The sequence below is a fragment of the Moesziomyces antarcticus genome, assembly GCF_000747765.1.
Source record: "Moesziomyces antarcticus DNA, scaffold: scaffold_v10002, strain JCM 10317, whole genome shotgun sequence".
In the NCBI taxonomy this organism is placed as follows: domain Eukaryota; kingdom Fungi; phylum Basidiomycota; class Ustilaginomycetes; order Ustilaginales; family Ustilaginaceae; genus Moesziomyces; species Moesziomyces antarcticus.
In genome coordinates, this window is record NW_014639008.1 from 1,004,638 (window position 1) to 1,025,093 (window position 20,456).

General features: G+C 59.5%; 7 protein-coding genes across 7 annotated transcripts; 2 read left to right on the forward strand and 5 right to left on the reverse strand.

Annotated features, from left to right (window-relative positions):
* Nucleotides 1-44: 44 nt before the first annotated feature.
* Nucleotides 45-4,463, reverse strand: PAN0_002d1258 (DUF625-domain-containing protein; the record flags this gene model as incomplete). The annotated part of the gene is made up of 2 exons (XM_014803425.1): nt 45-4,315; nt 4,367-4,463. 2 exons carry the CDS (start codon nt 4,461-4,463, stop codon nt 45-47), a joined length of 4,368 nt encoding a protein of 1,455 aa, XP_014658911.1.
* A 435-nt stretch (nt 4,464-4,898) lies between these two features.
* On the forward strand, nt 4,899-8,078 carry PAN0_002c1259 (WD40 repeat-like protein; the record flags this gene model as incomplete). The annotated part of the gene is made up of 1 exon (XM_014803426.1): nt 4,899-8,078. One exon carries the CDS (start codon nt 4,899-4,901, stop codon nt 8,076-8,078), a length of 3,180 nt encoding a protein of 1,059 aa, XP_014658912.1.
* A 208-nt stretch (nt 8,079-8,286) lies between these two features.
* Nucleotides 8,287-10,344, reverse strand: PAN0_002d1260 (uncharacterized protein; the record flags this gene model as incomplete). The annotated part of the gene is made up of 1 exon (XM_014803427.1): nt 8,287-10,344. One exon carries the CDS (start codon nt 10,342-10,344, stop codon nt 8,287-8,289), a length of 2,058 nt encoding a protein of 685 aa, XP_014658913.1.
* Nucleotides 10,345-11,293: 949 nt separating this feature from the next.
* PAN0_002c1261 (family 15 glycosyltransferase) lies at nt 11,294-12,607 on the forward strand (the record flags this gene model as incomplete). The annotated part of the gene is made up of 1 exon (XM_014803428.1): nt 11,294-12,607. The coding sequence occupies one exon, from the start codon at nt 11,294-11,296 to the stop codon at nt 12,605-12,607; it is 1,314 nt and encodes a 437-aa protein (XP_014658914.1).
* A 276-nt stretch (nt 12,608-12,883) lies between these two features.
* On the reverse strand, nt 12,884-14,107 carry PAN0_002d1262 (uncharacterized protein; the record flags this gene model as incomplete). The annotated part of the gene is made up of 1 exon (XM_014803429.1): nt 12,884-14,107. One exon carries the CDS (start codon nt 14,105-14,107, stop codon nt 12,884-12,886), a length of 1,224 nt encoding a protein of 407 aa, XP_014658915.1.
* Nucleotides 14,108-15,055: 948 nt separating this feature from the next.
* PAN0_002d1263 (2OG-Fe(II) oxygenase) lies at nt 15,056-16,303 on the reverse strand (the record flags this gene model as incomplete). The annotated part of the gene is made up of 1 exon (XM_014803430.1): nt 15,056-16,303. One exon carries the CDS (start codon nt 16,301-16,303, stop codon nt 15,056-15,058), a length of 1,248 nt encoding a protein of 415 aa, XP_014658916.1.
* A 494-nt stretch (nt 16,304-16,797) lies between these two features.
* Nucleotides 16,798-19,370, reverse strand: PAN0_002d1264 (s-adenosyl-L-methionine-dependent methyltransferase; the record flags this gene model as incomplete). Its single annotated transcript, XM_014803431.1, has 2 exons — nt 16,798-19,007; nt 19,103-19,370. 2 exons carry the CDS (start codon nt 19,368-19,370, stop codon nt 16,798-16,800), a joined length of 2,478 nt encoding a protein of 825 aa, XP_014658917.1.
* Between the last annotated feature and the right edge of the window lie 1,086 nt (nt 19,371-20,456).

The window sequence follows — 20,456 nt, forward strand, 5'->3', positions numbered from 1 at the left end:
TTGTAAATAAGAGATGCGGCGCGCCCGGAAGTGTTGGCGCCCGTTCACGATTCCTGCTCATCCGGCTTGTCGGTCGAACGCACGTTGGACTGGGCGGCCATCTTCTTGGCAGAGCCAGTGAGCCCTAACGATATGCGCTTGATACCGAGTCCGCCGCTGATGCCGCCGTTCTTGAGACTGCTCGCAGTGCTGCCCTTGCCGCCCGCGGCGCCGGATTTCTCGGCATCTCTGTGCGGAGACGAGCTGGCATCCTCCGAGCGGGCACTTTTCGATCCTTTCGGAGAGGGCGAGTGAGAGCCCTCGCGCTTGTTGTTTGCGCTGCTGGAGCCGGCACTGTTACCGCCACCGAAAGTGTTGCTGATCGTATTGGCCATGCTGCGGATGAATCCGCCGGGCTGCTGGGTCACCTCGGCTCCAGCTTCCGCCTCATCACCGCCGCTTGAGGACTCGGCTTTGGTCTTGTTCTTCGACATGCGCCCTGACTTGCGCTTGGACAGCCGAGACAATTGATCGTCTGCGTCATCGTCGTCGTCGTCCTCGCTTCTGCGGCGCTTTTCCGGGATCCTGCTGAGCGATGTTGGCGATAGCGCTGCCTCCGCCGACGCATCGGTCGCCTTCCTGCCGTCCGCTGTGCCGTCTTCGGATTTTGCCAATTCGTCCTCGTCATCGTCATCGTAAGGAACAAGTGAGCCAGACGCACTGCTCGATGTGCGCGGAGGAATGTCCTTGGGATCCTCGTCGCTTTGAAAGTAGGCGTCCTCATCCGGATCCGCAGCCGTTGCAGCAACGGCGTCGCGTGCAGCATCGCTCGGCTGCCGCGACTTGTCGTCAGCGGCGCCTGGTCTTTGAGCTGCATGACCGCTCTCCTGCGGTACCAGAGGCTCCTGATTCCTCTCCCACTCGTCGACCAGCGAGGAGAAGCAAGGGGCGGTGTAAGGCAGCTCGGCCAGCTGACGCATGCGGGCGCCGTGTCGTTCCATGCAGTGGCTGATCAGAGTCTTCATGTTCTGACTCTTCATGTGCTCGAAAAAGTCGAGGCAGGCGGAGGCGACGAGGTTGTTGCGATCCGCCTCGGCCTCGATCAAGCCGAGGATGGTGGAGAGGAGCTCGATCTTGATGAAGTGACGGTTGGTGAACTGGTTGTTGCTCGCCAGGCAGTACTTGAAGAAGCGCAACGCCGAGAGCCGGAGGAACTTGTCGCGCGAGTGGAGCAGCGAGCCGACCTTTTTGGAGATCTCGGAGGTGAGCACAAAGTACTGGCTTCGGAATGAATGATGGGCGATCATGTGGCAGAGCAAGTCGCACAGGTGAGCATACAGGCCGGAGCGATTGCGCGGCTGAGCGGGCAGCCTTTCGCCCTTGGACAGCATGCGGAAGTCCGGAAGCGAATTGAAGGGCGAGCAGAGGCGTGCGATCTCGGCTTCGTAGATCCATGTCAAGAAGCGATCCGGATCGGCTTTGGACTTGTTGATGCCCTGAACGGTGACGCTGGGTGCCTGGCTGGCCATAGGACCTCCGTCGGATCCCACGTCGAAGATGATGCGCATCGCCTCGGCAATCTGCGTCTTGAGTCCTGGATCCTGCTCGTTGTGGAGCAGGTCGATCATCATGCTGACCAAGGGCCTTGAGTTCTGCTCAACCTGTGACACGACGTGGGCGCGTACGCTGTTGGCGTCGTACTCGATGATTGTCATGAGGATTTCGGCGGCGGCGTTGCGGGCGGTCTGGCCAAGTTGCTCGAGGGCGAACTGGAGGACGTTGAGGAGACCCCAGTCGGTCATGGTTCGATAGAGCGAGATGCGGGCGGGAAGTTGGATGTGCTTGCCCATGGCGCAGAGCTGCTGCAAGAAGAGGACGCCCTCGGAGCGACGCTCTAGCGGCTCTTCCGGATTTGTGAGCACGCGGAAGAGCTCGCTGAGGAAGAGCTCGTTCTGGCAGCAGTAGTTGACAATGTCGTTTTGGTGGAAGAAGATGAAGGAGGTGAGGATGGAGACGGTGGGGTCGTCGACGACGCGAGCGAGGATGACGTCGCGAAGATACTGGAGGCGATAGGTCTGATGAATCTTGGCGACGATCATGGGATCGCCGATGTCGACGACCTGCTTGAAGCGGGCGCGGTGGGTGAGGTGGTCGCGGTAGTTGGCCTTGAGACGCGGGAACTCGGGATCGTACTCGAGCATGCCGACGACGCCGAGGAAGACATCGTCCTGGAGGATGTACTCGAAGAGGAAGCTGTCGTTGAGGAGGAGGATGGTCTGCATGATGGTGCAGAGCATGTGGAGAGCGGGGAGGGCCTCGAGCTCCTCGACGGAATGGAAGAAGGGGACGAGTTTTCGGATGTAGTGTGCCTCCATGAGCCAAGTGGTGAGCTTTTCGCGCATCATGGGCCCGCGTACGGTGGTGTCCTTGATCATCGAATCGATCTTTTCGAGGTTGGCGAGGCTAGGATCCGGCAGGCCTCTGTAGTCGCCCATGATGTTGAGAAGCGGCTCGAGGCCTGAGCCGGAGGCCGACATGCCGAGGACGGCCGTTGGCGACTGCGGGTTGGGCGTGGTGGGCGGCGAGTCTGTGAGAGCCTCTTCGGTGAGACCCATAAAGTGCTTCTGAACCTCGGTGAGGAACTCCCAGACCTCGTTGCAGCCCTCTGCCTCTTGGAAACTGAGTGCCATATCGACGCCTGTGGGCTCGGTCCAAACGACAAGGGTGTCCTGCTGGCGCTGGTAGACCTCCTCCTTGACCACCTTGCTGGCGAGGAGGATGTCTTCGGACTCTAGGTTTTCGCTGACGACGACGACGAATTGGCAGGGCTGAGGCTGCAGGGCCTGCGGCTTGGGTTGTGCGTCGTCGCCGGAGGCATTGGGAAGCACGACGTCATTTTCTTCGACTTCGGCGTCGGGAGGCACATCGATTCCCTCGAGGAACTGGCACTTTTCCTCCCTGCGAGCTACGAGGAGCGCCTCGTCGACGGTTTCGTCGTAGACACCAGCACAGTAGCCGGTGCCTCTGTCGAACCAGACTTCGCCTTTGAGTTCGTAGACTTTGACACGACGCGCGGAGCCACACTGGTGGTAGTTGCCGCGCGAGACGGTAGAGGTGAGAGTGAGAGCCTCGTTGGAGGATGCGGAGAGATCGCCGGATGCATCTTCCTCGAGCGGGATGGCATTGCTGTTGAGCATGGACGGAAGAGGAGCGGTAGCAGCCGCACGATACTCGTCCATGCCTTGCTCTGGGTCCATGTCGGCATCTTGAACCTGAACGTGGACATCCGAATCTACTGCAGGTGGAATGGCAGCCGCCGCCGAGTCTGCACCAGGGATGGGCGCCGGTTCGAGAGTGAGTACCTCATCCGGGATGTCGGGAAGATCGGTTGTGGCAAAAACATGTTGAGACGGCTCGTTGATGGCGGATGCAGTTGTAGCGTCGGTGGAAAGGGGAAGGAGGGGCAGGGCGGTGGGCTCGAGGGTTACGCCGATGGAAGGAGGCGCGCTCTCGGAGGGAGGCTGAGTCGCATCGGCCGTATCGGCAGCAGCATGCTGTGGTTGGGTGATTTCGTTGGTGGTCTCGGGCAGGGGGATCGGAAGGCCCGGAGTAGGCGGGTCGATGCCGTTTTCGACAGCCATAGCATGCCCTTTGCCGAACAAGCGGTAGATCAGAGCGGAGAATTGGAGTGAAGCATGCGAGGAACGAGCGAAACGAGTGGGTGGCGAGAACGCGGGGGCCAATCCAGCTACGCAGTCATGAGCTCTGCTCTGAGAGGCAGTTGGGTGATGTCGAGGCCGAGGATGCGGATCCGATGACTCTGCAATGTCGTGAGGCGGTGCGGATGCGCGCGATGTACGCGGTGTAGCCGCGGTGGACGCGGAACGAAGAGGCGTGCGACGTGTTGGCGGCTGAGTTGAGGAGGCTCGAGAGCTGTGATGTGTGGATGCACCAGTGCGGGTATCGGGCGACGATGGCCAGGATCCGGATGAGAGCCGATGTCGGGCGCGCAAACGGGGATGAGATGGATGTGATGCGATACGAACCGACGTGATGGATGCGATGCGATGGGACTCGGAAATGGACCCTGGAAACGGGCGACGGAAGCGGTCGCTCTGTCTGACGCGCTTTTCCGCCGCCACTCTCACACTCGCAGAGTGCTGCAGTGCGCCTCTCCGCGTCCCGCTGCCCGTGATGTGATTTTTAGGCTTTTCGAGTACAGTCACGGCGCGCTCGATTTCCACAAAAAGCGTGCCGCCGCTGCTGTGGCCGCCCCCACAGCCACTCCTGCTGGCGTGCTGCCGAGCCGGCCCAGCCGTGCCGCTCGTTCGAGACTCTTACCGGGCGCCAAACTGCCAAAATTGATGGCGTCACCAAATTGCCACACTCTTCCAGCTGGGCCTATGAGACGCTCTCAACACGCCCGCGTCGTGTGAGTCCGTCAAGGCACCATTCGCAACATCGGTCCTGTCCTCCTTCACCATATTAGACTCAGGTGCTCATCTCCAGGTACTAGGCGGACCTATTGTGGACACTGAAAGTGCGCGGCTGTATATGCACTGGCTTGTATTTATCACCCGAGGCATGATAAAGCGCGCTTGTTCGCTGCGACACTGCAACGATGCGATCCACAGCCAGAAAGAGACAGAGAGGTACAGATATGATGGCATCGTCGAGCGAGTGGAGGTGGATTGCCAAAATCTCGGAGCCGAAAGTTGCGACCCTGACCTTTTTTTTTTCTTCTCGCCTGTTTGTTCCAAAATTTTGGGAAGTTCCTGCCACAGGAAAGCCTGCAGCACACTGGAACTTGCTCCTCGCCTTCTCGACCTCTCTAGCACCCATCATCTTGGACCACGCAGATCTCAGCTGTGCTTTGATCCTTCTTGCACCTTGTCTCGGCTGGGCCATACACAGACAACATGGTGCGCTCCTACCTTCGCCACGAGCCCACCTCGGCCTTCGGCCTGGTCTGTTCGGCATCGTCCAACTCGATCCTCGACCCAGACACAAAGACGGCTTTCGTCCCTGCTCTCGAGGACGTGCTCGTCTGGGACGTGCGTAGAGGTACGCTCCTCGCCACTTGGCACGAGACCGGACACCGCTCCAAAGTCACCGCCCTCGCCAGGTCGCCCACCGACCCAGACACCTTCGCCGTCGGCTACGAGGACGGCAGCATTCGACTGTGGTCCGCAGAGACCAATTCCACATCGGTCACTTTCAACGGCCACAAGAAAGCCGTCATTGCTCTCACCTTTGATCCACAAGGCTTGAGGGTCGCCAGCGCCAGTCTTGACACCGACATCATCCTGTGGGATCTGGTCGCGGAGACCGGTCTCTTCCGTTTGCGCGGTCACCGCGACGCTGTCACTGCCATCGCCTTTGTCCAGACACCCAGCCGTATCCAAGATCGAGACGGCGCATCGTCCTCGGCCGCAGTCCACACCCAGCCCGACGCCGCAGGCTACCTGCTCAGCACATCCAAGGACGGCCTGCTCAAGCTCTGGGACCTCTCGCTCCAGCACTGCATCGAGACGGTCGTTCACGGCTCGGGCGAGATCTGGAGTCTGGGTGTCTCGCAGGACGTTCCACTTGCCATGCAGGCAAGCAAAGGAGCCGGCGCAGAGGATGACGACGCCGCCGACACCGACGGCGCTGCCGACGGAAGCGCTCTCGTTCTCACGGGAAGTTCCGACGGCGACATGCGCGTCTGGGAGATCTCGGCACAGGCTCTCTCGCGCGGCCTTCAGGCTGCCGATGCTGCTGACCCCTCAGCTGCCGCATCTACCGCAAAGTTCCTCGTCCCGCGTGGATCGATTCCACTCTCGGGCAAGCATCGCGTCACCCAGATCGAATTCTGCGGTGTTCCGCGTCGCCACAACGGCACCGCGAGTGCCGCTTCCACGCAAGGGCAGGGTTACATCGCCGTCTCCAGCACCGACAAGGCGGTGCAGGTGTTCCGACTGCGCTCGACACAGGAGATGACCAAGAAGATGGAGCGAAGGCGCAAGCGAAACAAGGAGAAGGCCGACAAGAAGCGCGCAAAGGAAGGCGCCAATGCGGCGGCGACCGATGCTTCCCTTGAGGCAGGCTCCGATCAGGTCACCTGGGCCGATCGCATCGAGGCCTACACCAATGTTCGACCCGCTGCGGGCAAGCTGCGCAGCTTCTCCCTCGTCACTCCGTCCTCCAACAAGTTTGCGCTCAGTCTGCTGTGTGCCCTTTCGTCCAACGCGCTCGAGATCTACAGCGTCCCGTCGCCGCCTCGCTCCAAGGCCGAGAAGGCCAACCCGATCGAGGCTGTGCTCGCAAGTGCACTCGAGGCGCCGGGCCACCGATCCGACATCCGTGCAGTCGCGCTGTCTTCCGACGACAATCTTCTGGCGTCTGCTTGTGGCGCAGGCCAACTCAAGATCTGGAATGTCAAGACGGGCCGATGCGTCCGCACGCTTCCGTGTGGCTATGCGCTCTCCGTTGCCTGGCTGCCGGGAGACCAGCACGTGCTGGTGGGATGCAAGGACGGCACGCTGCGCAGCTTCGACGTGCGTGCCGGCATCGCCGTCGAGACGCTCGATGCGCATCAGGGTCCACTGTGGAGCGTAGCCATCCAGCCCGATGGCCTCGGCTGCGTCTCGGCCAGCGCCGACAAGGAAGTCAAGTTTTGGGAGTTCGAGATGCAGGTCCCCGAGGCAGATGGCGACTCGGACGATTCCGACGACGCCGCTCCAGCCAATGGCCAGAACGGCGCAGCGAAGCCACAGTCACCACCGCAGCTGGCGCTGGTGCACGTGCGCACGCTCAAGATGACCGACGACGTGCTGTGTGCACGCTTCTCGCCCAACGGCAAGCTGCTCGCGCTCTCGCTGCTCGACAACACCGTCAAGGTCTTTTTCGCCGACTCGCTCAAGTTCTTCCTCTCGCTCTATGGTCACAAATTGCCCGTGCTCGCGCTCGACATTTCGGCGGACAGCAAGCTGTGCGTCACCGTGTCGGCCGACAAGAACGTCAAGATCTGGGGCCTCGACTTTGGCGACTGCCACAAGTCGATCTTTGCGCACAACGAGAGCATCATGGGCGTCGCATTCGAGCGCGGCCAGCAAGGCGGCGGTCTCATGGGTGGACGCCAGGGCGACTCGCACCACTTTTGGACCGTGGGCAAGGATGGGCTGTTGAAGCACTGGGACGGCGATCGCTTCCAGATGATCCAGCAGCTCGAGGGCCACCACGGCGAGATCTGGGCCGTGGCGCCCGGCCACAGCGGCAAGGTGGTGGTGACCGCAGGAGCGGATCGATCGATCAGGACATGGGAGAAGACCGACGAGCCGTTGTTCTTGGAGGAGGAACGCGAGCGAGAGATGGAGCGTGCCTTCGAGAGCGCTGGTCAGACTAGGCAGGATGACGAAAGAGCGATCGGATCGTTGGCAGACGGTGCGGACCCGGACGCGGAAGGTGCGGCAGGACCGGAAGCGACAGCAGTCTCCAAGAGCACCACCGAGACCATGATGGCGGGCGAGAGGTTGGTCGAAGCACTTGATGTTGCGGATGCAGACATCGCCGCGCGCACCGCCGCACGCGCTGCGGGCCAGGCCGAACCTGCGTTCCATGCGCTCATCATGGCCGAGTTCGAAACTCCCCGCGGTGGCCTGAATGTCGACCAGGACATTACTGCGCAAAAGTACGTTCTGCGCGTCGCGGAGAAGATTCTGCCCGCCCAGCTCGACGATGCGCTGCTGGTGCTGCCTTTTGACAAGGTGCTTTCGCTCATGCGCTTCCTGGACTACTGGGCACGCAAGAGCTGGAACATTCCGCTCGTCTCGCGCATCCTCTTCTTCCTCCTCAGGACGCACCACAACCAGATCGTCTCGAACCGCATCATGCGTCCCACGCTCATCGATCTCAAGGCGCATCTCTACGCCGCGCTCGAGCGCCAGAAGGAAACGATCGGATTCAACCTGGCCGCACTCAAGTTCATCAAGTCCCAACACACCGCCAACAAGACTGCCGAGATCTACGAGCGCGACGGCATCGACCTCGGCGACCACGCTGTCCAGGCCAAAATCAACGACAAGGCACCCAGGAAACGCAAGCTCCTCGTCGCTTGATCAGCTCTCATCTCCCTCAATGTACAACAGTGCAATTTTGATCCATGCATATGCCATCCAGCTCATCTACGAATGTCGATGCGAGTTGAGCAAAGTCGCTCGTGTTGAGACGGTGCAAGTCGCCAGATTAGCCAGTGGGCACAAACGCGAATGCGCTCAGACACTTCCATCATTCAAGTTTGTCGGCTGATTGTGTTGATTCGTCGCCCTAGCCACGTCTGCGTCTGCGTGAGCGGGGTATAGGCGAAGACAGCGGGCTGCTCTCGTTGGCGCGTGAAGGCTTGAGCTTCAAGTCGACGAAGGTGGATTCTTCCTTGACCTTGTTCGGTGTAGCAGGCAAGTAGACGCTGCTCTGCATGGCTCTCCTTTTGGACCCCGTCGGCGGAAGAACGCAACCGCTACGATCAAGGAAGGGGTCATTGCGTTCCCTTTTGACCGAGATTGATGTGTCAGCAGTCTCGGTCGACCCATACTGTGACGGTGGCGTTGAGACGTAGCCATGCGACCGCTCGCTTGACGTGCTGACGCTGGTCGATACGCTTGACGACGTCTCCGACGTTTTGCTGCCCGAGCCTGTTGGGCCGGATGCTGCGGCAAATGGGAGCGGCGGACTCGAACGCGGTGGAGGTGAGGATCGCGCGCCGTCCATGGACAGAAATCGGACTCTTGACGCTGGATGATAGATCTCGATCTCGGGCAGGCACGGCTCGTCGAGATCGGTATCATCCTCAAGGTCGAATGTAGCAGTGCCACTTGAACGTGCGATGCTGCGAGAAGGCGGCGGACGGATCTTGTACACCTTTTGGGCCCACCGACGTTGTGTTTCCAAAGCATCGTCGAGTTGCATTTCCCGATCGATGGATGCGAGCGATGAAGCGCCGATGCTTTCGACGCCTTCCTGCGCCGATATTCGGGGCAAAGCGACCTCGCAAGGCTGGTTGGGCAGCACAAGCGTCTCTTCGCCAGTGGTGGGCTTTGCTACAGCTCCAGACGATGAAGCTGCCGACGAGATGTAAGGTTGACCCGCGATGATGCCTTGTTTCAGCGCCGAGAGACTTGGTGGTTCTGAAAGCTCGACGACCGCTTGTGTGCAAGCGTGCGATCGAGCAAGGTTAGTATCGTCATAGCATGTGCCCTCGAAGATTGCTTGGTCGGCGGCCTGACGGGCAGCCGATACGTCGACGCTCCGCTGGAGCCGTCTGTGCAGGCTGAGCCAAGGCTCGCCTTTCTGATCAGGACCTGGCTGGATCATTGCTGGGTTCATGTATCGTTTCTTGAACTCGCGTGCGTGTTCACGGTTGATGGCTGGGCTCGAGACGTCGAGTTTGGGATTCATGCGATCGGAGACAGCGATCCTGACCCGGGAAGGGCCTGGCAGCGCATCGTACTCGCGCAGTTGGGCGAGGAGATGCGATGCATGCTTGCGATCCTTTTCGACGGGCTTGGGCTCCCACGTGGGTCGGAGCTGTGCGGCACGCACGTGAGCGGCATGATACTGAGCATGATGGCGCTCTAATGCAGTCCTCGTTGTGAGAAGCGTGGTGGCTGAGCAGTTCTGGACGAGGCAGGCATACTTGAGACCCATCTGATGGGTGAAGTGATCGTGTACGAGGTGAGCTGCGAGTTCCGAGGGTTCGTAGTGGCGGTTGAAGCAATGATCCCATCGGCAAGCCACTTTGCGGAAGAGCCCTTGGTTTGTAGTCGACGGAGCAGCCGGAGCGATGTGGTGGGTGAGAACATGCTTGGCAAGGAGGTCTGCCGTCATGAGCTTGCAGCGACAGAAGACATGACCCTTGCGATCGAGGAGGCCCTTTTTGTCGCGCAGGCGCCAGTTACAGGTGTAGGGGCCTTGGTTGGCGGGTGCGGCTCGTTTGGCTGAGAGGTCAGCGTCTTCGCCAAAGGGGTTGGAGAAGTCGATTGGATGGTAGCGAACACTGGAGCGACGTGCATTTTTGGTCCTTGCTCCAGAGGTGCTGCTACCGGCGGTGGCAGAGGCAGAAGACGAAGACAAACGCGGCGATGACGGCGGGACAGACGATAGTGATGATGAGGACGCTGCTGATGGGTGAAGATGGTGCTTTGTGGAGTCGCGCGACAAGGGGCGCGGGTGCTTAGATGGGAAAGATGCCTTTGCCAGCGACGAGTGCGAAGGAGACTTGCGCCGAGGTGAGGAACTCGCAGTATCCGGGACGCTGACGTCCTGGGAGGGGACCAAGACGACGAGTGCAGGCATCGGGGGCGGCGTTGGCGAGCGTCTGGGCCTCATGTTGGTGACGATGCGTTTCAGAGCATCTCGATGCACCAAGGACGACGAGTCAAAGTGCGTATCGAGAGGGCGGCGCTATCAGCGTGCGACGCTAGCTGTTGCCCGCTTGTACGTACGCCATCTTGGAGTGCGGTTCGTGAACGAGCGGTGTGGTGAGGTGGGTGCGCAACGGAGCAGGAAACGTGAGTGCGCAACAGAGTGTTGGTTGGAGAGCGCCCTGCGTCAGGCGCGTCGGGATACTCTCGTCTAGCAGCAGAAGGCGCGTCAGGCAAGCCAGTTGTCATTCAAGTCGTGTGGAGCCAGCAGGCGTGTGACTTCACAGATCAAAAGCTTCGGCATGAGCTGCGAACCCTACTTGCATGCGCGACTGTCCTGGCTTTGAGACTCAAACCGCGGCGAGCAGTGGCAAAAAAGAAAGGTCCAACTCGCATCAACCGCGTGCCTCGATGAAGCGAAGTGTGCCTTGCTGCGACCGCACGGACAAGCCGAAATTTCTTCTCGAGCAAGATGCCGAGACAGCCCGCCAAGCCGTGCATCTTTTGCGCGTGGAGCACTGCCTTGGCGACCCGAGCGAGTTGGCTGTTGACTAAGGCTCGCTGTTCCTCAAGGTGGCTTCTAGCTGCATGTATCGGAACGTCTTCTTCTTTCCTGTCCATCACTCCTCCTCGTCTATCCGTCGGTTCATCGGGATCAAGCCGGCGTCCTTCTACCATAGTCCCACGACCTCGCCGGCAGTACACCTAGCCGGCACGTCGCGGCAGTTGCGATTCGCCCCAGCCAGTCCATTCCACTCCAACGCCCACTTCATCCTCCTCTTGCTGCACGCGTGGCGCTCCCCGATCCTCTCGGCTTGGCGCATCTAGCCGCCTGACAGCTCGCGAGATTCTTCTCAATTAGACGGCATCCGGTCTCGGGCACACGCGGTCCCCACCGTCGTCACTCCACCAAAATGGCGTCCGGTTTCCTTGACGCGCTCTTCCGTCGCCCACAGAGGCTCGTCGTGCTGGTCGCGCTCTTCCTCTTGGTCCTCTCCTTCTCCACCTACCTCTCCTTCTCCGCCAACGGCGTCCAGAATGTCCGAGATCGCTGGAACTCGCTTCCCGCCTTCTCCAGTCCATGGCCAAACGCCGCCCAGAACGGTGGCGCGTCCTACCCACCTCCCAAGTCCGTCGCAGACATGTACACGCACAACCCCGGCACTCCCTCCTCCATCGACGAGCTCTCCAAATGGGCACAGGTCGGCGACGACGGCAACCTCTACCCGCCCACCTTTGTGCCCCAGATGGCCAACCAGGCGCCCCGAGCAAAGGCCGGCTTCATCGTCCTCGTCCGAAACTCGGAACTCGAGGGCATGCGCGCCTCCATGCGCGACGTAGAGGAGAAGTTCAACCGCAAGTACGGCTACCCTTGGATCTTCCTCAACAACGAACCCTTCACCGAAGAGTTCAAGCGCGGCGTCCGACAGATGACCCGCAGCGAATGTCGCTTCGGTCTCATCCCCAAGGAGCACTGGGGCTACCCCGACTTCATCAGCCAAGAGAAGGCCGCAGAGACGCGCGTCAAGATGAAAGACATCATCTACGGCTCCTCCGAGAGCTACCGTCACATGTGCCGATACCAGTCCGGCTTCTTCTTCCGCCACGAGCTCACCCTCGACCTCGACTACTACTGGCGCGTAGAACCCGGCATCAAGCTCTACTGCGATCTCGACTACGACCCGTTCGTCTTCATGCAGATGAACAACAAGACCTACGGATTCACCATGGCCCTCTACGAGTATTTCGCCACCGTCCCCACCCTCTGGGACACCACAAAACAGTTCATCGCCGCACACCCAGAATACCTCGCCAAGGACCACGGCCTTCACTTCCTCACCGACGAACCGCAACGTCTGCTCGAACCTGGCTGGAATCTTTGCCATTTCTGGAGTAACTTTGAGATCGGTGATCTACGCTGGTGGCGGTCAAAACCGTACATGGACTACTTCGAATGGCTCGACAAGGCTGGTGGATTCTTCTACGAGCGATGGGGCGACGCTCCCGTGCACTCAATCGCCGTTGCCATCATGCTGGATCGAAGCCGTTTGCATCACTTCGACGACATCGGCTATTTCCACAACCCGTGGAACCACTGTCCCGCTAATCGCAAGAAGTACCACGATTCGGGTCGATGCAACTGCGACCCCAAGCAGTCGTTCGATCGCGAAGGATATTCTTGCCTGCCTAAGTGGTGGCGAGGCGCCGTCGAGGGAGAGCCCAAGTAGCGTTCCAAGACCTCCTTGCGTCGACAGATCAGGCCGTCCCTGGTCCATCCCCGTCTGCATATGTCCTCTGCGTTTGGCAAACCTACCTCGGATGGCAATCGACAGCTTGTGCTCAACCAAGCGTGAACCTCAACTGGTTATGAAGCAGGACCGTGAATGCCGTCGGACCTTCGTTGGCCTCCGAGACCTGCCGACCGTCGTGCGCTTCGTCGCGGACTGAGTTGCGGATTTGATCGCGGCTTCGTTGAGCGGTCGGTTGGAGGTTTTGTTGAGCGTTTACTTGCGGATCTCGTCGGCTGCGCGGCCGATTTCCTTGAGGGCCTCAGTGAGTCTCTTGTTGAGGGTGCTGATTTCTTTGAAGGTCTCGTTGAGGGCTTCGTTGTGTTTGAGGGCCTCGTCGAGTTTCTTGTTGAGCTTTCCGGATTCGTTCAGAACTTCGGCGAGGGAGTCTTGGATCTTGAGGGCTTCGTCGAAGGCTTCGTTGCGGGCTTTCTTGCAAGCTTCGTTGAGGATTTTGTCGTAGGCTTCGTCGCGAGTCTTGTTGAGGCTGTTGTTGCGAGCCTCCTCGCGAGCTTCATTGAGGCCTTCGTCGCGGGCCCCGGGGAGCTTGGAAAGCGCCTTTCGCTCCGCCGCGAGGAATTCGGCGCTTTCCTCGTCGATGTCGGGGTAGTCCTCCAAGTCGGCAAGGATTTCGCCCGTCATCTGAAGCACCCAGCGGTGGCTGCAGCGGATCCCGTCTGCAGTGCATGGTGCACACTTCTCACCATGACTATTGGCAGGCGGAGGAACACACGGCACGCCCTTCGCGAGACAAGCTTTGCAGGCCACCTTCGGCCAGTTGCGGCGCTTGAGAACGTCCCGCAGCTTGATTTTCTTAGGATGCGGGAAGCGCCTTCCCTGTCCTCTAGATCCCGACGAGCGCTTGCGCTTGCCCTCCCTGCGCATCAATTTGCCCTTGCGCTTCTTGGAACGCGACTTACCGGACATTGTGGGGTAGTCCTCAGCCGAGGTCGACGAGATTTCGGCCTCTTCCTCGCTCAGCGCAAAACTCGAGGTCGACGAGCTTTCGGTCTCTTCCTCGCTCAGCACAATAACCGAGGTCGATGAGCCTTCGTCCTCTTCCTCGCTCGACTCATAAAACTGTTGCAGGTGCATCAGTGCAGCAGCGCTTGAGGGAATTTGATCGTAAGGGGCTGGCGAGTTGTCGAAAGCAGCCGGGGCCGATGAGCTTTCGGCCTTTGCACTTGAGGGAATTTGCTCGTAAGGGGCTGGCGATTTGTCGAAAGCAGCCGGGGCCGACGAGCTTTCGGCCTCTTGCTCGTTGACTGCTTCGCCGTCCTGCCTCGCTTCAGCGTCTGAGGGAACCTGATGAGAAGGAACCTGACCAGATAGAATCTGACCAATACGGGCCGGTAAACTGCTGAGAGACCTGTTCCTCCTCGCTCTCGCAGCTTTCTTCCACCTTCGAGCATCGTGACTGACAGCCGCGTGGGGCGGCATGGCTCCGCTGACCGAGATGAGGGCCAACTAGTGAGTATCGTGTCAGGAAGGCTGTTGCAGCGGAAGGAGCAACGCTGTGGCGGCTAATGATCAGCTTTAGAAATCAGACGACACGAAGCGATGCGAGTTGACAGCGACTTACCTAGACTCTTTGGGATAAGAAGAAAATTAGCGTCCTTACAATCCTTAGGGAAAAGTAGTTTGGGCGAGGTTGGTGGTGGTGATAGGAAGACGTTGGAGGGACAAGTGTTCGGGTATATATCCACGGCAGCGATTGGGACCGGACTGCTCAGTCGCACACCTGCTCATCGCGGAACGCAACTTCCGCACTCCAAGATCGCTTCCGCACTCTCTAGGACACAGCTCCCGCACTCTCAGCGGGAGTTCAGGAATCCCGCACCTCACGCCATTCTCTCACGGAAAGACTCAAGTGGTGCCACATTCACATACGAAGATTAAGCAGCTGGTGATTCCAAGTGGTCTCGACTAGGGCTCAACAATGTCTCGCACGGGCGAATCAGCTAGCGTCGTTCTCGGATTGGAACAAATGGTGTCCGCTCGGTGGCACCGCTTGTGAGCGGTTCTCGTGACTTAGCTGGGACTCAGCGTGGGCTTCGATCACAAGCTGATCAAACCGTCCTCACGCGGAATTGGCAAAATAGACGAGGTCTCCGTCCACCTTCGGAAGCTCTCGTTTAGCCTCTCAGCTTTCTGGGTTTCATCCCCGAGATAGTTGTCGCAGCACATTCGCATCGACTTTCATTCACAGTCAAAGACACTGCTCGTGCCCAGGCACTTGGCTTCCCCTCTTGTACCAGCGCCGCCGCTTTGCGGAACACAACTTCCGCACGCTCAGCAGGACAAGCTCGTACTCTTGTCGGACTCGCTTTGCACGTTCCACAGTCACGCATCCAAACTTGGCATTTAGTGACTATAGGCACAGCTCGACTAGTCCTGGACAATGTGACGGTAGAAAGCACGAACGACGCCAGGATGGCTTCTGACGAGTCCCCTCCAGTTGATCCAGCCAAACGGCTCGTCGGCCCGTGCGAAGAGGTCTCCCTTCGGAACATCGCTGACAATTTCGCCGTCGTTTCGTTTCGACTGTGCAGCCTTCCAGGCGCTAACGAGCTCCGGGCTGAAGCGATCCGACTCTAGCGCTTCCAAGTAGACATTGAGAGCAGGCGAGCTGAAGAATGCGACGGAATAGCGGTCTTTGGAGCCGGCGGGGTTCGAGACGACGCGGTGCGTTGCAGCTTGCACGATACTGTTGGTCAGGAACTCGACCTGCTGACCAAAGTTGACGATGATCGAGCCCTCGACGTGAGGTACGGAGAGCCAGGATCCGTCAAAGTCCTGCGCTTCCAATCCGCCAACTTCGGCAGAAGGGGCCAGGATGGTGAGCCAGCCGCTGTCCTTGTGTGCTCCTACGCCTTGCGTGCTAGCTGGATCGGAACGCTCGATGCCATCCACCGTGTCGCCCGTGGGGTATCGGATCGTCTTCATGCGAGCATACGGCAATGCACCCAACTTGCCCAACTCCGCATCCACCGCCTCTTTCCCCACATTCCCTGTAAGGAACTGTGCCAGCTCGCCTTCCGCGACTCCCAGCGCCAACTCGATCGCCCTCGTGAGCTGGTTGGACACTTCGTTGGCTGTCTCGAACCAGTCCAGCACGATCCTCCTGTGGTCTCTGCATACCTCGTCTGGGACAAACTGATTCGGGCCGTACAAGTTCAAGAACGGCCACTTTTCCACCAACGCCGCGTCCTGAATCGGCTGCACCTCGGGCGCATAATCTACTTGGTCGCGAAGATCCTGCTTGGCCTGTGTGCGTTCGTCGCCGAACTTGCAGTATCCGCGAAAGTGTCGACTGTTGTCCATATCGATCTTCATGCGCTCCTCAACCGGTAGCGCGAAGAAGCGCTCAACCAGATCAAACATCTCGGCGCGCTTGACGTCCAGCGGCGTGCCGTGGAGGTAGAAGAAGCCGATTCCGACCATCGCGGTGCGGAGGGCGGAGACAAATTGCTGCGAGGAGGCACTTGTAGGATCGGAGGGGTTCCAAAGGCGGTAGTCGAGGTGGTAGTCCGAGAAGGATGACAGCGACTGCTGCTCGTCGCTCGCGGTGGTCTGGGCTGTGCTTTTGGAAGCATGGGATGCCTCGGGTTGAGCGGGCACAGCAACGGGAGCCATGGTGGTCGGAATTCGAGCGCGAAAAGACAGCGTTGATGCGCAATTATAGCTGGTGTAGTTGGTCTGGTATATTCTGGGCGAAGCGGCCTTGATGTCTTGCAGGAAGCGATGATGGAGGTGAGAAGGAGTCACTAGGCTAGCACAGCGAAACCCCGCCCCCCGGTGCGGCCTTAAGCCTCCACCCGAAGGTGTGCAGGGGACGTGCGCGCCTCATCTGAGCTCTAAAGCCTGCGAATTTGCCCCACGGGACAAGTCGAGTAGCGCGCAAACCTGCATCGTGCTATCCAAGACGTGCTCGATTGGCTCACTTGCGCCACCCAGCCCACAGTGTGCAAGCTCAATTTGAATCCTTCGCGTTCCATCATCTCACGGACGACCTCATCCTCTGCTGGTATATATCTTGATTGCGATGGGATCTTCGCTTGTAGCGATTCTACAACTAAGAGGTCGGATCAGTGCAGACCTTGCCAGAGGGTCACATTCAGCCCGAGTGTCTACAGGCGCGTGGCCTTGTAGAAGCTGGCGTACATGTTGACGTTGTCGATGGGCTTGCCGGTCTCGCGGATGTGGACGGGCTCGACCTTGAAGCCCATCTTCTCGAAACGCTGGTTGTACCACGGCTTCTTGGCGGCACTGCGGTAGAAGACCGCGCCACCAGGACGAACAACACGGGACAGCTCGCACACCTCGCGGTCGAGGTCTGAAACCGACTTGTCCGAGTCCTTGCGCGCCTGCTTGAGCGTGGGTGCGGGGCGCGAAGCAGGAACGGGGTCGAACCAGTCCATGTGGTCCATGGTGATGGCCCGGGTCAGCGCACCATCCTCGAAGCCACGCAGCACGTTGACGATCGAGTCGGTGTGCAGACGGAACGAGTCGAGGCCATCCTGGAGCGCCTGCTTCTTGAGCGCAGCAAAGCCGTCTGGCTTGAGGTAGAGCGGACAGCTCTGCTTGGTGTACTTGTGCATCAGGCAGAGCTGGTAGTGGTAGTTGTCGTTCTTGATCAGGCTTCGGCTCGGGATCGAGTCGAGCGTGTCGATGGCAAACTGCTCCGCCGACACACCCTCGTCGAGGAAGATCTGGTACTGGTTCATCGGGACGCCGAGCGCATTCCACAGGAAGGCAGGGTTCGAGAGGAAGAGGCGGATGAGCGGCTTGTTGATCAGCGTCGATCGAAGCTTGCGGTTCCACACATCCTGCTGCTCCTCGACCGAGTTGGCCGTGCACATCTTCTCGACCCAGCGACGCACACCCGTCACGGTGAAGGCGAACTTGGCGAGGCGAAGCGCATGGCCCGAGTAGCCGCGGAAGTAGAAGGCCTTGTCAAAGGCGTGCGTGTTGAGCCTCCAGAACTGGTAGGCGTGCGACGAGAGGAAGGGCGAGATCTTGGAGTCGAGAAGCTCGCGGAAGTTGTCGATGCGGCCCTCGCCGAACATCTGCCACATTTCGTCGTATGAGAGGGAGGCGATGCAGGCCAGCTTGAGTTCGAGCAGGTGACCCTGGCACGGGTTCATGTCGACAGCGTGGATCCTGTGCGGCTTGCCTGCAACTGCGTAGTGGAGAGCATTGTCGCCCGCCGAGGTGATGCAGAGGATCGAGTCATCGCGGCCCAAGTTGAGATGCTCCATGTCGACGTAAGGGTCCTCCCAGGTAAAGCCATAGATCCAAGTGCGGAACATGTCGCTGAACTCGTTGTCAACAAAGGGAAGACGCCACTGTCGCTTCTGGTAGTGGAACGAGCTCAGCGGGAAGTGGGGTCCAAGGTCGAGCTTGAGAGGACGGTCCGAGTCAGCATCGCTGTCGGTGGTAGCCTCAGACACCCTTCGTCGCAGAAGGCTGCGAGTCGAGTCAAAGGTAGCGTCGCCGTCGACTGCAGTGGCCGTCGCGCTGCTAGCCTTGGAGTCCTCGTTTCCAGCGTGGAGGTAGGCGAGCTCGGGGAACGAAGGAGGCACAACGACACGGTTGCCCGACTCGACCTCGAACGCCTGGATCGCCTTGAGCGTGTCACGCTCACGCGAAACACCGAGCCAGATGTAGTAGGGGATGCGTACGATGAAGGGGACGATGAAGTTGTTGCGGCCGTTGAAGCACTTGATGGTGCCGAATTTGTGCTCGAGGTAGTCGCGGCGGGCTGGGTGGAGCTCGATATGGTCGAGCGAGAACCACATGCTCCAGAACCAGCGGCTGAGCCAGCCGCACTGACGTCGAGTGTCGCCGCCAATCCAGGGGCTCTTCTCGGTAGGCGTGGTCTTGCCTGAAACGTAAAAGTCCACGACACCAAAGACGCCCGTGACGGGGTCGAGGAAATCATAAATACGGTCGAGCACGGCGTAGAAAGGAGGAATCATCGAGATGGAGTAGCTGCAGGTGAAGAGGTCTACCTTCTGCTCCGGAGCAAGGCCAGGCATGCTGAACTGGCTTGCATCCTGGCAGAGTACCTGAACGTTGTTGAAGCCCTTGGCGGCAAAGCGCTTGCGCGCCACCTCGAGCAGAGGCTCGCAGAGGTCAATGAGATAGACCTGCGAGAGCTGGCTGATGGGGAAGTACTCGTTCATCTGCTCGATGTTCCATCCGGTACCCCCGCCGATATCGACCCAGACGAGCGGCTTGCCCGGGTTGGAAGCTTGCATGTCACGCAGCTGGGCGGCGCATAGCTTGAGCATGGTCCTGCGTCCCTTGAGGAGGCCAGAGCGAGTAGAGTCGTAGACTGAAGTTTACAGGAGATGCAGATAATGTCAGCGGCAGTCCTTATTGCTGCATGTGGCTCTGTTCGGATCAGCTGTGGATCACAACGAAGCTTACCATTTGCCTGGTGCTGGTAGAACTTGTCGAGGCGTTGTGCCTGACTGGTGGTCTTGCCAAGGGGCTGGAGGAAGCAGGTGTAGCTGAACACGAGAATGTCGCGGACCTTCTTGCTGAGGGCGGCAGCGAGCCCGAGCAGGGTCATGAAAGCGGTGAAGATAGCCGTCAGATTGACTACCGAGTGGGGCAGGTAGGAGTAGAGGTGCTCCAAAGGCGTGCCGGCAACGCTGGATTCGACGAAGCCGAGCATCTTGTCACGCTTCTCCATTGTAAGAGATCCGGTGGGCAGGATACAGGGAAGTAAAGACCTGGAGCAGCTTCTTCGACTGAGATCCGAGTGTCAGCAGGGTAAGATGCGACAGTCGAGCAAAGACGAGCAAATGGAGGGGGAAAGGGTGAGACCGCAGCGTTGAGCTGAGATAAGGGAGGAAGGGTTGAACACAAAGTCGGGAATGTGGTCCAAGCACTGAGGTGAGGTGGTTGTCGAGGAGGCACGAAGAGTCTGCTGAGTCTTGTCCTTCTTAAGGGATGAGGGACGAGGAGGTGGCGGCCGGCAGTATTGCGCGAATCTGTCGGGCTGGGTGGCGTCTGCGCACGGCTCACCAAGGGAAGGGCTCTTGCGGAAGGCTTGCTGCACGGACAAGAGGGAGATGCATATCAAGGGACAGCGTCAGAAAGTGCATGCGCAGAGGCAGAGGTGCAGTGGCACTCGTGAGCTTCTTCGCGAAGAAGTGTTGCATTGTGCGGGTCGCGCTCGAGAACGCGACCGGGCAGGTCCGTCTGAGCTGTCGTCCAGAGAGCTGGGGTAGGGTCGCTGCACGAGTTGTGCCACTAAGCGCTCGTTGACCTGTCGCTCATGCCGACAGTGCAGCACCCCAGAAGCTTTCAATTGTCCTGCGCCTGAGCTCAAGTGGGCTTCATCCCACCCGGCGTCGCATTTCCGTGCGCCCTCCTTTTTCAGTACAACTCCATCGTGGCAAGCCTACAGCGGGGAGCGTATCGCTCGACTCGAGAACGAGTCCAGCTCATCGTTCTTAGCAGTGTGAGGGTGTGGGTATTGCTCAACGTTGCTCTTCCTTGTGACTGTGACAAGGTCCGTAAGGGCACGACACCTCCGCTCTGCCAGGGTAGCTCGGTCTCTTTCTCACGCTCCAAGCTCGGTGTGGCAGGTCGGTAGGCATTCGCGCAGCAGGAGGAAGAAGGTAGGAGCTTTGTTGGGCAAGCCACGCCAAGGCTGAAGCGGATGTGGTGTGCCCTTGCGGCTCGGGCAACTACGGTGGACTGATGAGGGAACGTGCAGAGGAGCCTAAATTGTTGCCAGACAGCCTCGGTCGGCAAAGATGGACGTGTCGAC